The following is a 17,012-nucleotide window of genomic DNA, read 5'->3' as shown; positions in this document are numbered from 1 at the left end:
TTTTTAAATAGTTAAAGAACTAAAATGAGTAAGAGACTAAAAATGATTAGTGTGTATTTATTTTATATATATAATAATTAATAGACCAAACTTGATAAGTAATATTTTGAATAGCTAAATAATTATAATTAAATTTGATAAATGTATAATTATATGTGACTGTTTTAAACCTAGTCGAATAGTTGAGCACCATTTATTGCATTTTGCATAGCTATTTATATGAGAAAAAATTGCAAGCCGGCAGTGAAACCTTCCGCCGCCGCTGCTGTAGCAATGGCAACCAGGTATGAGCACTGCCGAAATCTCTATATGCATGATGATGAAGATGGAATTAACGTTTATATTACTGTATGGTTTCTAGTAGGAAATTGAGAGCATTCAAGAATTGGATGAAGTCGCAACATGTAGAGTGTAGCGACGCGCTGGACGTGGTAGTGACGACGAACTCTTCGGCGGTATCCGTAAGAGCCTTGTGCGATCTCAATGTTGGTGATTTAGTGGCGACTATTCCCAAGGAGAGTTGCTTGACGGTAAAAACTTCAGGTGCGCGGCAAATGATAGAGGAATCGGAGCTTGAAGGCATCTTAGCTCTAGCAGTTGTCATCATGTATGAGCGAAGCCTTGGTCCGCTATCTCCTTGGTTTGGTTATCTCCAGTTGATCCCTTATTCTGAACCTATCCCTTTGTTGTGGTCCCTATCTCAAATCGACTCTCTTCTCGCCGGAACTGAGCTTCACAAGGTCTCCTAATATATCTTTCTATTCATTCTTAATATACTATCTGTACACAAGTATAAGTTACCCTAACTAAGGTCCAAAGTTTTTTTTGCTTTTCTTCGCCTGTCTATGATGCTACTATAAAGAATCTCCAAGCTTCTCTGCTTGATTCTACAGTAATCTTTTTAGGTTTAACGTAGATGGCTTTGCACATAAACTCTTTAACTCTGGTGCAAATTGGAACGTCCTGGAAAAATGTTTAAATTTCTTTGATGAGTATGTTCTTAAAATTTTCTGCGCAGATTGTTTAGTGGCATCTTCTTGAATAGTTGAGTAAGGTCACTTGCAACTTGAAACTTGAATGAGTTGGCATGTATCTTGATTACAACTACGAGTGAGTTGACTTTGAATAGGATTAAAACTTGGAGTGAGTTGTCTTACAACTTCATTGCTGCTCAGAGGAGCTGTCTTGTAATCTGATTATGACTTGGACTGAGTTTGCCTCTTGGTGTTGGTGAAAGAGAATCAACTGTAAAATAGCGGTCTCTTGTTCAATATTTAGCCATGGATGGAATGACAATCATAGACCATAAGTATGAGTGGAAGTTAGAGAGAGATCTTTTCAAGTATGAGGACTTGAAAGAATTTTTAGGAAATACTAAAGTTGTTTTATCTTATTTGCTGTCCAGTTTGAATTGTCAGCCTAAAAATTGGTAGCAGAGCTTGACACATTGTATCCATAATAGCAATAATTACACCGCAATCCAAAACAAGTTGGGTTGGCTATATGAATCCTCATTTCTTCATTTAAGCTCATATTATATCATACTCATAATGAATAAAATAAAACTGGAAAATACGTTAAAACTATATATAAATAATAATGATAATAATAATAACAGAAGTTCTATACGAGTTTAAAAGCTAAGCTCAACTAGTAGCTATCACCTATATGAATTTTGTTTCCCATTGGGCCCTATCTATATCTAAGTCTGTATTACACACTGTATCCATACTATTGAATTTTTCATGGTTATCGGTGTCTTTGGAGTTTAGATTGTGTTTTCTGATCACTTTGAGACAGAGGCAATAAATTATAATGTGATTGTGAGAATGTGAATCCTGTATACTCTAACCATTTGTAGATTTGTAATGGATGGAATGCGAGTTCCTTTTTTTCACCCATCTATGATATGATATGAGCTGAAATGCCGAAATGAGGATTCATATACCCGACCTCAACTTATTTGGGACTGTGTGGGGTTGCAATGAATGGACGATGAATTCCTTTGTATTGTAAAGCCTATGTGGTGTGGTAATGGATAGAGTGATGATTTCTTTTGCAACTCTAGCATTTTTAAGGCTATGTTAGATGGAAGAGAGTCCTCTTGAGCCATCTATGGGTTAAAAGGATGAAAGGTGATTTCTATCATATATGGACTGTGATGGAGTAGGCGAATTCCCTGTAATATGTGGTTCTGAAATAGATTGAAGGTGAGTTCCCTTTTAGACCTAACTATCTGCAGGGTTGTAAAACAATGAAAGGCGTATTCTCATGTATAAAGCCATTTGTGGGGTTGCAATGGATGGGAAGTGCAGACCCTTTTACACCTACTCCAAATATTAACTTTTTTTGCCAAATCGATATGTTTTATCAGAGTAGTATGCAAAGAACAAGCTACTATTCCAATTTCCACATGAACGAATATGCCAAATCGTCCAAAGTAGCATCAAATTCAAGCTTCTGTGTGACAACTCCTTACCGTATGTTTGAGGAAGTGGAGTCAGCCTCTCTATATTACTGAATCCCTAGTAAGCAATGCACAACAAATCTGAGAGTCAAGTATTGCAAGATGCTTAGAAAAATGTAATTTGGAGTATAGAGACATTGGAGCATGTGTAAGCACAACTTGGAGGAAGTATGAAAGGATAGTGCATATTAAGGCACAAGTGGTAAGAGCTTATAAAATTCTTTGATGGAAAAGTTGTAGTAAAAGAACTTCAAGAAGAGCTGATTGAGGTGGAACAAGTCTATTGTGTTAGAAATTCCAGCCAATCCTCTCTGTATTACTGAATCCCTAGTAAGCAGTGCTAACAAGCCTATTTTTTGTTTATTTTTTTCTTTTGAGTAAGTAGGCTAGCAACTTGATTACAACTTGGAGTAAGTTGGTTTGCAACTTGTCTACATTTTTGAGTGAGAGATTACAATTTTGAATTCGCTTGCAACTTGATTGCAACTTGTATTGCGATGTCTTGCTGCTTGATATAACTTGTATTGAGTTGACTTGTATTTTTTGTGAGTACAACTCAGAGTGAGTTGGCCACTTAGGTTTGGTGAGGGAATCAACTTTATAAATTGCCATCTCTTATTCATTGTTTAGTTGTGGAAGGAACTGAAAATGTAAAAAAATGGAACTGAGAGGTTGAGAGAGTTTTGTCAATGTAAGAGCATTGAGAGAATTGTAAACTATATGTGGCAGAATTGTGAGAAAATAGTATAGAAATAAGTTATGGATACACTTGTGTGAAATTGTCATGGAATGAATTTATGGGATACTCTTGATCTTGGATTTATTTTCTGGATAACGTAGAGTGGGATCTCTAATTTGTATTCTTTTTCAATATGTTTAATACTTCTGTTGTAGGAAAATTCTTCCTTTATGCCGATTGATGTAGGTCTAACCATGTAATGTCGGTGTCAATGTATTCTTTCATAAGTGTTATCATAATTTGTTTTCATGTCCCAGTACGGCTGATCCTTTTTGTGGTGTAGCTGGACTTATTCTAGAAGGATATTATAAGTTGTTTAATAGTTCAACTTCTTTTGTTTTTTTAATGTGGATGAATCTGCTGCTCAATAATCTGTGTGCGGAATCCTGATACTTCTATTGAAAATATTATGTTGGAACTTTCTAGAGTAATTGTTCAGTCTTCAGTAAAGCTTATTGAAATTCATCCAAATAATGCCAGAAGAGTGAAGAACTTGTTGCTCTGTTCGGCTTTCAAATGAAACAAAAAGGAGAAGCCGAGCATATGAAGTTGTCCCTTTGGCATTCGTCAAATGGTTGCATATAAACAAATAGGATAGCTTCTGTCAGAAAGGGTTGAAATTCTTATGCAAATATAGTTGGTTAACGTTTTTTGTTTTTGGTTAACGATTTGGGCAACCATGGAAGTCCGGTGATTATTGATGAGTGGGTGGCTTTTTAGGATAATGACATTTTTGCCTAGATCTCTCTACTTCATGTCATTTGCTTGTATATGAAGCTTTCTCGGACACAGCAATAAAATCATTACGTTATCATCTGAAGAAAAAGATTGCTGATGTCGCTGCCTGCCTGTGTTGCTACTTCTGTTTGGTGAACTTCAAACTAAAAGAGAATGAGATCTCTTCTACGAAAGAATGTATTTGCTGCTTTGCCAACTTTTGATTTTCTGACAAGCTATTTGAAGTTGGGTAATCGTGCATATTAGACTTTATTCTGTTCTTATTCTATTGTATGACCATTATGATGTATTTGTAGGCAGATAGTTAAAGACGACAAGGCACTTATCTACGAGGACTGGAAAGAGTGTATTGAGCCTCTCTTAACTTCAGTTTCTTTACAGCTTAAAGCAGAACATTTTGGTGTTAAGGAGTATCTTGCTGCAAAAAGTCTAATTGCGTCGCGGTCTTTTGAAATAGATGATTACCATGGATGTGGAATGGTTCCCTTGGCAGATCTGTGAGTATACCTTTTAGTGGAATCTTCTGCATCAATTCTTACTGCTTCATCTCCCTCTTACTTACTGAGCTTCCCATATTGGTTTGAGCTGTCTCACTATTTCCTATTCAACGGTAGTTGCTGACTTATTTTACCTCTGCTGTGAGGGGTTCATTCGCTCCTTGTTATGTCATGATGTTACACGTCATAAATTTCATCAGTGTTGTTTCATGATAATTGTGAAATCTATGCCTCGTGTATGCATGTGAGCAGTGTCCTGGTTTTAAATTTTTTTGGTAGCCTAACCACATTGCTTGAAAAGTCAAAATCTATTCTTCTCTCACCTTATTTAAGTCCTCTTCGTGTATCCATTTTATTTCCTAGCCATACTTTGTTTAACTTCATAGTTTTGCAATTACCGAGTTTCATTGCATTTTTATTTTTATTTTAACGACTTGTTGTCTCGTTTGTCTTATTCCAAATCTAATAGGTATATGTGTTGCTTGAACTACTGAACTGGTGGAAATATTAAGTGGACTACCAGAAAGAATATACTCCCCAAATATAGTGCCATTGCTTGTTTGACAATCAAATGTTTTAGATAGATAAAATACCATAGAGTAATTTCTTATAAAGGTGATAAGAATCAGGTTACTTGAACGGAAACAGGAAATAATGCAAATGCAAAAATACATTAGAGGAAATTAAAGATATGTAAAATTCGAGAAGAAAATACCCAAATTTCAAAATTAAGTGCTAAGGACCCTAGTTGAGCTTAGTAATCAAAATTAGTGGATTAAAAGCAATTGCTATGTCTTCAGTGTACCCAAGTTTCGCCAGTCTCACTTGCTCACTTGCTGAAAAGACTGGAACTAGATTTATAGAGCACAAAGCATGTAGAATCAATTCAAGAACAAAATATGGAGGTACTTATGGAAGACCAAGCCAATCTGGTCTTTCTAGATAACAAAGTGATCTAGACCCCCTATATCGAAGAAATTAGAGACAATAATAGTTTACGACTAATTGCCTTTTTTATTTTTGAGAATTGGTAAACATAACTAATTGCCTTCTTTAATTTTCTTTAATAATAGAAGTCAAAGATATCAAGTTAAGAATTAATCATACCTCTTGAAAGAATTGGTCATGTAAGGTTGTAAGATAAATCCCAAGTGGCCAAATACAACTGTATAAAAAGAACTCTCGGTAATATTGATAATGATGTGTTATCTTGAAAAAAGGAACAAAATGCAAACCTATCCCAAATAGCTGGGATTCAAATCCTACTTCTATGGAAACAATAAATAGTAAAAACCTAACTACAAAACTTTAAACTAGATAAACATGTAAATATAATATCAAAATTCTCGCCTAACGAAATAGAAGTTGCCAAACTTTCACCAAAAACCACACACCTATTTGCTCCACTTTAGGCGTGAATTGTAGCTCCTTGGGGGCAAGATTCTCTCAACTCATTTGGGGCTTCATGTGGGCCTAATCATCCTCCTCTTGGGATTGAACTTGGACCATAAAATATATGTAGCACTTACACACTCTTTGCCATAATTCTTGGGCTCAACTCACTCTTCACCATAATTATTGGTCTCGTTCTTGGGCTCTTCTTCCACGATAGGCATCTTTTTGATTTCCCATCGAAGCCCAACAACCTTGCCTTCCAACTCCTTAGCTTGAGACCTTAACGACGGTCTTCTTAGGGTTGCTATAACTTCATCCTTGTCCATGGACCTATCGAAAGGATTATTTGACTGATATTCTAAGTGAAGCAGTAAGTTACTATGCAAACTCAATTGTAATACCCTAACTTTGTACAAAAACCAACTGAGCATCCGGCCTTACTGCTATTTAAAATTGTTTCTGGTCCGACTGGCAAAGGTTCCCAGTATGGATCTGTTTCAGAGACTTTTTAGCTTGATGCGTGTGGATCCTCTTGTAACCTAGAATATCTATGTGCTAGGAGTTCAGTAACTCATCAAAAGTTGGTTAATTTTTACTTGTTGGATCAATGTCTTGACCAATGAACTCATAGAGGCTCCAGCGGGAGAGCACTCTAGTGCAGAATGATTGTTTTCTCTATGACCTCTGATACACATTTCATTTAAGGGCATGTATCTACCTTATAAAACAATTAAATTCTCTTAACTTCCCCTGAAACTGATGAACCCAGCTGATTTTGTATTCTTGCACCGGTGCTATAAAATTATGTCAGTCTTGATTTGTTGTGTTGAAGGGTTCCTCTCAATCCAAAAAACATTTGATGTGCAGGTTTAATCACAAAACTGGTGCTGAGGATGTACACTTCACATCTTCTTATGCTGAATTGAATAATGATGCTGACAATGAAAATTACGGAAATGATAAGACTCATTCAGGAGGTGAATGCCTCCAAAGGAGTGACTTGGAGTCTTCTCATTCCGAATTGGATGATGATGCTCACAGCGACAAGCATGGAAATGACGACAATGAACCAACCAAGGTTAATTCAAGGGATGAATCGATTAGTGGGAGTTACTCGGAGTTTTCTTCAGCTTCTGAGGATGATCTTACAGTTTTGGAAATGATCATGGTGAAAAAGGTCGAAGCTGGGGCTGAGGTGAGATCTTAAATCTGAAATTGTTTTTGTAATTGCAGCTACTGTGTCACACAGATGAGCAAGGTTTTCATCTTTTTTTTAGTTGAAGTTGGACAGCCTACTTTGATTATGAATTAGATCCTGCCAGTATGCTGACAGTTCCTTATCATGAAGCATCCCACTGCAAAATACATTACCTATCAACCGTTTAAAGAAGTAAAGAAGGGGGAGAAATAATAACTGATATCTTTCCTCCTCTTGGGCAAGGGAATAGCTGAAAAATAGATGCAACGGAAACATCTGCTTTATGATATCTTCTTTTAACTAATCAAGACAATCTGAGTGATATTCTATGAGTTGTTTGGAAGTAGGTTAGAATTGTCCAAGTATTAGTAATGTAGGGATTAGCTATGAAGAAATCTATGTATTATTTTATGAAGGTATTAGTTATGTAGACATTAGTTTTTCATGTATTAGTTATACATGTATTAGTTATTTCACCTTCTATCCTGCATAAAATATTACATAGATTTCCTCATAACTAATACTGTATTAGTTATGCTCGTTTCTAAATTATCAATCAAACGTCGTGTTTACTTTATACAAAATAATTTATTTTCTATGGAAAAGGGTCTATATCCTTGTACTATTAGAAATAGTTTTGATATACCCTTTGTTATACTTTAGGGCTAAATATACCCCTCTCGTCATACTTTTGGTTCAAATACACCCTCTCATTATATTTTGACACAAATTTGCCGTAACTACAAATTAATTTTAAATTACTTGGTTCTTTTAAAAATCCATTCGTTTAACTCTTTTTTGACCCATTACGTCCGGTTTGAGTTCTCTTCTTTTCATGGTGTCAACTGTCAACTGCCAACATATGATTTTTTTGAATCTTGATGGATTATCATCAGTAATAGTACTAGCTGGACCTAATTCATCATCCAATCTTAAATGGTGAAATATTGCTACTGAACTTGTTGGGAAATCGTATATGGGCACAATGAAAAGAAAAGCAAAGAAAATGATTCTAAGTGGAGGCAATGGTTGGAGAGGGTTAAGCAAGTGGCTTTCTAAAATAATACTCCTTCTGTCCCAATTTATGTTTGGATTGTAAGTATAATGGAAGGGATTATTTGGACCAAGAGTATAACGAGGGGTATATTTAAACTATTTCTAATAGTACAGGGGTACATTTAGCCCTTTTCTATTTTCTCTATCTACCTACCAAACGTCATATAAGTTATACGAAAATTAATTCATGGATAAATTATTTCTTATCTAGCTACCAAATGACCCCTTAGTGGTTGTTTGACTCGAGGGACTAGGGTGAATTATCCCAAGATAAGCTGTCGCATAAACTAATAGGATGTTTGGTTGGCCGGATAAGAATACATTAATTGCCACATAACTAGTTTAACGTTTTGCTAAAGGAATTAATCTCAAAATAACAAATGCAACTTTTGGTTGGATGTATTAAATAATGCACGTAAACAGGCGTGAGAATCTCTGATTTCTTTTATGTGGGATAGAATGTTGATACAAATTCATATATTAGCAATGCGGTAAGTTAAAGTCAAAATATGCCCTTGTAGTAGCCTAGTAGGGTATACATAAAATTCCTTGTAGTGTTATGCACCGCATAACAATCCCTACGCTATTTTTTACTGCATAAGAATTCCTTCATTGTTATTCACCATGTTAATAATCTCTATGTTATAATCATATAACTAGTGTGTGAACTAATTAACCCCTTATTGTCCAATTGATATTTCGTACTGGTTTGTAAACAACTTATTTAATGATGATCTTGTGGTTGTACATTCACTTTTATATGAAATTGTAAGAAAGTTGAGTGTATTATACTCTCTTACTGTGTAATCTTTGTAGGTATTCAATACGTATGGGTCTTTAGGTAATGCTGCTCTGTTACATAGGTATGGATTTGCAGAGCCTGATAACCAATATGACATTGTGAACCTTGATCTGGAGCTTGTACTTCAGTGGAGTTCATCTCGGTTTTCACATCGCTACAGTAGGAGGAGGTTATCACTATGGAGAAAATTAGATTATTCTGGATGTGTTAGCCAAAATTCAGAATATTTTGAAATTTCATTTGATGGGGAGCCGCAAGTTGAGCTGTTGATTTTGCTTTACATAATATTATTGCCAGAGGAAGTGTTTGCTGAACTCGATCTTGCAGTAACTATCACCAGTGGTTTTGAAAATTCTGAGGGCTTCAATTTGTCGAAGAAAGATATTGTTTTATTTCGAGAAGGTGTTGAGTCGAGCAACAATATGTTGCTGACAGATGGTGTTTGTGTGGCTCTGTCGGGACTAGCAGATATTCGGGAAAGTTTATATGGTTCAAACCATCTAGAAGATGATATCAAAACTTTGAACTATTGCTGTCTGGTGAAAGAACCTAAGATATATTATTCATTGGTGTTGCGCATCAGTGAGAGAAGGATCCTTGAAAAGCTAAGGTGTTATGCCTCTGCTGGTGCTATAATGCAAACAAAAGGAGGTAAAACTAGAAAAAGAGCAAAGTTTGAATGATCTGTGACCGCCAGATGTGTTTCTGGATGAAAGGTGCATACTAGACTGAGTTCCATATCATACTCCCGCAACCAAAGTTCCTTAATTGTTTCTTGGGCTTGTTTGTTGTTCTTGACATTAATTCTGGTGTTGTATTTGCTTTTGGAATCATGAGCTGGCAATGCAACTCCAATGACTAGTATTCTGTTCACATTCTCCTTGTTTTGAAAAATCTGTCATTACTTTTATCTCAATTGTTTTGGTTGACACGGTTTGGTTGCGAAATAGGGGTATCTAGTGCTATCTTATTATGCAGTATTCATTTTCTTTGAAAGAACCTTTTTGAAATTGTATCTTATGGTAATCCAATTGAAATTATAATGCAGATTTGTTAGCTATTTCATTCGGTCTTTTGTCACCCTTACAATGTTTTTTACATGTCTCTGAAGATGACAAATGTCTCTTGAAATATTAGGAATGTAGTTTGACATTCACTTCTTGACTTGGAGAGTGTTTGAATTTGGTTTAACCAGCTTATTTAAAGTTATTGTTGACTTATCTCAGTGTCTGGCAAAGTTGAAACAAGGCAAACGCAATAATTGAAGCCAAAGTTAAAAAGTGCTTAAAATCATTTGCCGTTTAAGCCAAAATAAGTTGAAACAAGCCGGAAGCAATAATTTGAGGAAGCGAAGCCCAACTTATTACTTTTCAATTTAACTCTGGAGAAACATTTTACACTCCTAAAATAGTTTCTTAAGACTATGTCTCAAGTATTATTTCTGAATACTTAAAATATTACAGCCGTAATATTTATCTAATTTTCAGTACTATTATTTTGCTAAATAACTAATATTGTTGTGATCTCATGAACTGAATTATGTTGTCTTTCGACCCACACCGCAAATGGACATTGTACCAGGTCAATTTTAGGATGGAGGAACATCTCCGGAATATATTTTATAAAAATTATAACTCGTTGAAAAGTTAAATTTTTGTCATTCAAAATGATACATTATTACCACGTTGGTTAACTAAAAATATTCCACCTCGTTATGGCCATAGTTTAAAATTTAAAATAACATTAAAAATAAAAATATCTTGCATTAGGAATTGATAATTTGTAAATATTTCTAGTTTTAAGCGTTTTATTTGTTTATAGATAAAAGTATGGTTATGAAATGATGGATTTTTAAAAAAATTGATAATGCCATTTTAGTTGTCGTAAATTTGACTTTCCAGTTAATTGTATTTTTGAAAGAAATTAATACATAGTTTAACTGTTTATGTATTAATGTAAATTTTGTGTTATTAGTTTCAAGGAAAAAGCATCAATTGGAGGAAAGCTATTCATGTTCCTCGATGCGTCTATATTTAAACTTAAATTATATCCTTAATATATATATATATATATATAAAAAAAATATTAGAAAACATCTTACAAGTATTTAAGATACACCAGAAAACTAACACATTCCATAAAAATCAAGTCATCCTTCGTATTTATTATTTTGAGATACGCCAAAAATATTATCGTGAACTTTTTCGGCAACTGAGTTTAGTGTTATGCGAAATCTTTTAATTTGATAGTTTTTTAATTTATATTTCATGTGACTTAATAGTAAAAAATTATCAATTGAAATATGTTTCTTCTCAATTAAATCTACTAGAAGCGGTGTTTGTTGGAGACTTCCAATAATGGAGAATGAAACTCGAATGCGACTATGTGAGACATAATCAGAATTTTGATCAATTCAATATCAGATTGCCTCAAAAAATTATTGATCTAACTACAATTTGACTTTGAAAAAGGGAAAGATAATTAAAAGATCCTAACATTTTTTTGTTTTAACCAGCAATGATGTCCAAAATTTCTAATATTCTTTTTTTCTAAAACTTTTTATAACATGTAATGAAATTATGCAGGAAATTTTTTGTTGATAGGCATGTGAACTGTACGTGTTTTTGTAGTATCCCTCAGTTTTTTTACAATAACTAACAGAAGGATGAAAATTCTTAACTTTCGAATATTTAGAGGATGTTCTTTGGCAAAAACATATATTTTAAAGTTATAGTTTAAGCTTGGGGTATAGGTTAAAAATGTTTTTGACCAAAAACTCTCTTCTCGGAGAGTTTTGTAGTTTGTCAAATTGCATGCGTTCTCCTAAAAACATATTGGCAAAGTATCATCTACTACAAAGAAAAACTAAATTCCCAAGTCAGTCTCAAGCATGTGAGCAACACCATATTTTATCTTTATTTATCACATGTATTCAGAATATACAAGTCTTTTTTTGAGAGTTGTCTGTTGGAATCAACAATTTGGTAGTTTAGTGATATTGGTTATATGAGAGAAAAAAAAGTGTACTTCAACCTCACTTCACAATTCTCAATTACTAGTTGGCATTACCATACATGTTTTACTTGATTGTTGTGATAGATTTCTCCAATTGATGCTTTACCTATTTCTTATAATTTGACTTTTTTCTTGATGCGATCTAATCATAAAACAATTCTATACTGATCATGACATACTCGAAAACTGGTTTACTTCGAAAAAGTAGAAATGATATGACTTATGATACTGAAGAACCAAAACAGATGTTTGGTATAGTTACAGAGAAGCAAATATTGACTGTAAAACAGTTAACAAAATTTGAAGCAAATTACACTGCACTGTAATCCAAATGCCTCCAGCTTTCATAATTAGGAGAGAAAAATTGTTTCGATTGCTTTACCATAATACTGGTTCAAGTTTGCACATTTTCTTGTACTAGAAATACTATGAATTTTACTGCTACATTACCTTCTACCTAAGCTCATCCTAAACCTTCATCCAGTGATCATTTTCACAAGTCATGACGGCACTGATGATGTAAGATTAAGATTCTGAAATTTGGAAGCAGTAAGCTCTATCAGCATTCAGCACCATGAACAATTTCGGATTAACCTGATTGTTTCCTTCAGCTATTAGGGTATTCAATCTGTCCACCTCTTCCAGCAATTCTGAGGTAACTACCACAGAAATATTCGACAATGGTATTAATTGGCCAACTAAAACCAATTTGAAACACTGAAGTCCCTTAGCTTACTAAGATGTCTTTCCATGTCTTGCCTTGTCTTCTTCCACTCTTCTTTCTCTATCACAGTGGTAAAATCATCTCTTTCCTCCTACATCAATATGATGCCCGCTCATCAGAGATGGATAGACAGCGACAATAATACAGAGATAAGAAAGAATTTGAGTAAGGATGCTCACTGATGGTATAATTTTGAATGAGTTCCCGTTATCACGGATGACAAGTAAATCATTCTTCCTATCCCTGCTTTTTCCTCCAGGAACTGTCACCTATTTTTTGGAAAACAAAATCACTTTTTAATACTAACAAAACAATAAATAAAGTGAGAAACCAAAGGCAACAAAGCATTTCTTCATTCTCCAGACCATAACAACAATAAATAGGATAATGATGATGCAATGAATTTTTACATAAGTGTGTACATCATGAAAACTAAAGTGTTTAGTTTTTTCTTTCTTTTCAAAATTCTTTCCTTTTTTTCTTGGAGAAAGGTGAGGCGGGAAAGAATGATCATTTTCTTGTCCACTACAGTTTCTTTCCTTTTTATAATAATGCTTACAGTAGCATTATAATAATGCTTACAGCAGCTGTAATAAGCTATGATAATCACTATTATAGAAAAGAGGGTCTGTGAAGAGCTATTGTCACTGTGCAGTTACATCTGGGACAATATATTTAAAAGTTGTGATAAAAGCTCTATCATTGGATACTAGTAATTACCAACAAGAAATTGCACATCAGACCCATAAAGAAAAGTACGTCAAAATGCAAGCCTATTATAACTGGACTTTTAGGGAGTAGTAGAAATATATATATCAAAGTTATCAATTTCAAATAAGTTTCAGACCTTAAAGAAAGGGCAAGTTACATGTATCTGCGTTGAACAAATTTCGAACATTTCTGATACTCTTTCTTCTGTTTTTCAATCAGAACTACATTATCTTCTTAAGAAATAACCACAACTCCAAAGAGCAGGGGGATAGGGAAAAATGAACTTAAGAACCTTCAATCTAGCCTAGACAAAGAGGTGGATGGGATCAGAAACAGGGGAAGGGTGCTCAGTTTAACATTTAAATGAATATAAAACTTCTCTCATGGAACGTAAGGGGTCTTAACAACATCTCCAGCAAGAATATTGTTAAGACATGTTTGCAGAAATGGAAAGTGGATGTGGTTTGTCTTCAAGAGACAAAGATAAATAAAGGAATAGAGGAGATTGCTAAATAGTTATGGGCATGTAGATGGATGAGATGCGGCTACATAGAAGCAGATGGAAGCAAGGGGGGAATCCTAATCATGTGGCATAGTAGAACATGGGCAGGCACAAAGGTGGAGGAGGGGAACTACTCAATTACTTACAAGTTTGAATCAATACAAAACTCTTTCTCATGGTTCTTTACTGGAGTACACGGTCCACATAGCAGAAGTAAGAAGTTAGAGTGTTGGGTGGAAATGGCAGCAATGAAGGAACTGAGTGAAGGCCCCTGGGTCACCAGCGGGGACTTTAACACAGTCAGACACATGGAAGAAAGAAGAGGGTGCACTAGAGTCACCAATATCATGACTGATTTCTCCAAGTGGATTGAAGACTTGGAATTACATGATCCAGAACTATTTGGGGGGAAATACACTTGGTTCAGAGGATCCTATCACCAAAGTGCTGCAAGACTTGACAGATTCCTATACTCCATGGAGTGGGAGGAGTGTTTCAAAAATATCAAACAGAGCATCCTGCCCAGAACAGTCTCTGATCACAGCCCAGTACTATTAGAATGTGGGAACAGGGAACATAGGCAATCCTATTTTAAATTTGAAAACTGGTGGCTCAAAGTGGATGGTTTCAAGGAGATGGTGCAGGGGTGGTGGAGTGGCTTTGTGGTAGAAGGGTGCCCTGACTACAGACTTAGCAACAAGCTAAAGATGCTGAAACATAAGTTGAAAGAATGGAGCAAACAAACCTTCAATGAAAGAACCAGAAGGAAAAATAGCCTACTAAAAGAATTGTCTGAGTTGGACAAAATCCAAGAAGAAAGAGAACTGTTTGAAGATGAAGTGTTGATAAGAGCAACAATACTTGTGGAGCTGGAAGTATCAGCAAAGCAAGAAGAAGCCAGCTGGAGGCAGAAATCCAGAGCTTTGTGGTTGAAACAAGGAGACAATAATACTAATTTTTTTCAAAGAGTAGCTACAGCCCGCAGGAGATATAACACAATTGACAAACTATTGATGAGAGGTGAGGAAACCCAGGATCCTAAAGAAATTAAGGAAGCCATGATTGAATTTTACTCCAAGCTCTACACAGAACTTGAACCATGGAGACCTTCCTTTGAATTTAGAGGATGCCCAACAGTCTCAGCTAAAGAAAATGAGTGGTTGCAAAGGCCTTTCACAGAAGAAGAAGTACTACAGACCATTAAGCAGTGTGATGGTGACAAAGCTCCAGGTCCTGATGGTTTCACCATATCTTTCTTCAAGGAGTGTTGGGATATTCTCAAGGAAGATCTCATGCATACTATCCACAATTTCCACATGAGGAGCTATTTTGAGAAATCCTTTAATGCTACTTTCATAGCTTTGATCCCAAAGAAACCTGAGGCAATGGAATTAAAGGATTTCAGACCGATCAGCTTAATTGGAGTGGTGTACAAGATCATTTCTAAGCTAATCACCGAAAGATTGAAAATAGTTATAGGGAAGCTGGTTGATGGACATCAAATGGCATTCTTGAAAGGAAGGCAAATCATGGATGCTGCTCTGCTGGCTAATGAAATGGTTGACTCTAGGGTAAAACAGAAGAAACCAGGCATCCTATGCAAGCTAGATATTGAAAAGGCTTATGATCATGTTAATTGGAATTTCTTGCTAAAAATTCTGAAAGACATGGGTTTTGGAGAGAAATGGATTGGCTAGATACAGTATTGCATCTCAAATGTAAGATTCTCACTCATTATAAATGGTAAGCCTGAAGGATTTTTTCAATCGCATAGAGGTCTTAGACAGGGAGACCCTATGTCACCTTTTTTGTTCCTACTAACTATGGAAGGTCTGAACCACATGTTCAGAACAACAAAGGTAAATGGCTGGATAAAAGGGTTCAATGCTCAAATAGGGAGAGGTGATGATCTGGAAATTACACATCTTTTCTATGCAGATGATGCCCCTGTTTTTTGTGAAGCAGAAGTGGCACAAATCAGACACTTGAGAGCAACCCTTACAATATTTGAGGGCATTTCAGGGCTTCATGTTAACTGGTCGAAAAGTTTCCTCTTCCCAATTAATCAGGTAGACAATATACAAAATCTAGCTGAGAATTTGGGATGTCAGATAGCTTCTCTGCCCACGAAGTACCTGGGGTTGCCTTTGGGGGCCAAAAATAAGGAGTTGGAGGTATGGAATGAGGTGATGGAGAGATGTGAGAAAAGACTCTCAAGATGGAAAAGTCAGTACCTATCACTGGGGGTAGGTTGACTCTCATCAAGTCAGTTTTAGATGGGTTACCTACCTACATGATGAATCTATTTCCAATACCCAAGAGCATTGTGAAGAAAATCAACAGAATGAGAAGATCCTTCATTTGGCAAGGGTACAAAGAAAAGAAAGGCTACAACCTGGTGAAATGGGAGACACTCACTTTGAGCAGAAAACAAGGTGGCCTTGGCATGAGAAATCTTAGCATCCAGAATAATTGCTTGCTACAAAAATGGCTATGGAGATTTTGTACTGAAGATGGAGCCCTATGGAGAAGATTCATAGCAGGGAAATATGGCTTGTTTAGCCAATGGACCACTGAGGAGGTGATGGGGTCGTTTGGATGCTGTGTGTGGAAGACCATCAGAAGGTTGTGGCCACAGTTCAATAACAATATTTATATTAGTGTGGGCAATGGTCTGAAAACAGATTTCTGGAATGAAATCTGGAAAGGGGATGATAGCCTGAGGAACTTATTCCCAAACCTCTACACCTTGAGCTTACAAAGATCTGCTACTGTTGCTCAAGTATGGAGCCAACAAGGTGGAACTTAGTGTTCAGGAGGGCTTTGAATGACTGGGAAATTGAGAATGTGGTCAGGCTACTAGAGGTGCTAAACACCCCTCCAGCCATATCTCAAAGAAAGGATAAACCAATTTGGAAGTTACATAGCAAAGGAATGTTCACAGTCAAATCATGCTACTGGAGGATAAATGTCAATCAGTCAGTGACTAAAAAATGGCCTTGGAAGCTAGTGTGGAAGACAAGAAGCCCATTAAAAGTAGCATGTTTTGTCTGGTTGGTCATAAGAAAAGCTTGCCTTACACATGAGGCATTACAAAAAAGGGGGATGCAGTTTTGCTCAAGATGCTTTATGTGTGAGCAGAAAGCAGAAGTAAATAATCATTTGTTA

General features: G+C 35.6%; 2 protein-coding genes across 2 annotated transcripts in view; one reads left to right on the top strand and one right to left on the bottom strand.

Moving 5' to 3' along the window:
• Positions 1–350: 350 nt before the first annotated feature.
• LOC125812680 (ribosomal lysine N-methyltransferase 3-like) lies at positions 351–9,575 on the top strand. Its single transcript, XM_049492169.1, has 4 exons — positions 351–740; positions 4,245–4,441; positions 6,704–7,031; positions 8,907–9,575. The coding sequence occupies exons 1-4, from the start codon at positions 351–353 to the stop codon at positions 9,573–9,575; spliced, it is 1,584 nt and encodes a 527-aa protein (XP_049348126.1).
• Positions 9,576–12,211: 2,636 nt separating this feature from the next.
• Positions 12,212–17,012, bottom strand: part of LOC125812651 (PLASTID TRANSCRIPTIONALLY ACTIVE protein 6, chloroplastic) — a 13,366-nt gene continuing 8,565 nt past the window's right edge. Inside the window, exons 5-6 of the mRNA XM_049492142.1 lie at positions 12,811–12,900; positions 12,212–12,722 (exon numbers count right to left, since the gene is read on the bottom strand). Coding sequence (XP_049348099.1) covers positions 12,606–12,722; positions 12,811–12,900 — 207 coding nt within the window. The 3' untranslated portion in view covers positions 12,212–12,605. The remainder of the gene's footprint in view (positions 12,723–12,810; positions 12,901–17,012) is intronic.

Source organism: Solanum verrucosum, unplaced genomic scaffold, assembly GCF_900185275.1.
Source record: "Solanum verrucosum unplaced genomic scaffold, falcon-dt-bn FXZP01000275.1, whole genome shotgun sequence".
Lineage (NCBI taxonomy): Eukaryota > Viridiplantae > Streptophyta > Magnoliopsida > Solanales > Solanaceae > Solanum > Solanum verrucosum.
This window is presented reverse-complemented; position numbering and strand designations above follow the sequence as displayed.

Bases quoted from the DNA above. Each gene is read 5' to 3' on its own strand.
- LOC125812680 (XM_049492169.1), top strand. From the start codon at position 351: ATGGTTTCTAGTAGGAAATTGAGAGCATTCAAGAATTGGATGAAGTCG. The intron at 741-4,244 runs GTCTCCTAATAT...ATTTGTAGGCAG, and splicing joins CCGGAACTGAGCTTCACAAG to ATAGTTAAAGACGACAAGGC. The intron at 4,442-6,703 runs GTGAGTATACCT...TTTGATGTGCAG, and splicing joins ATGGTTCCCTTGGCAGATCT to GTTTAATCACAAAACTGGTG.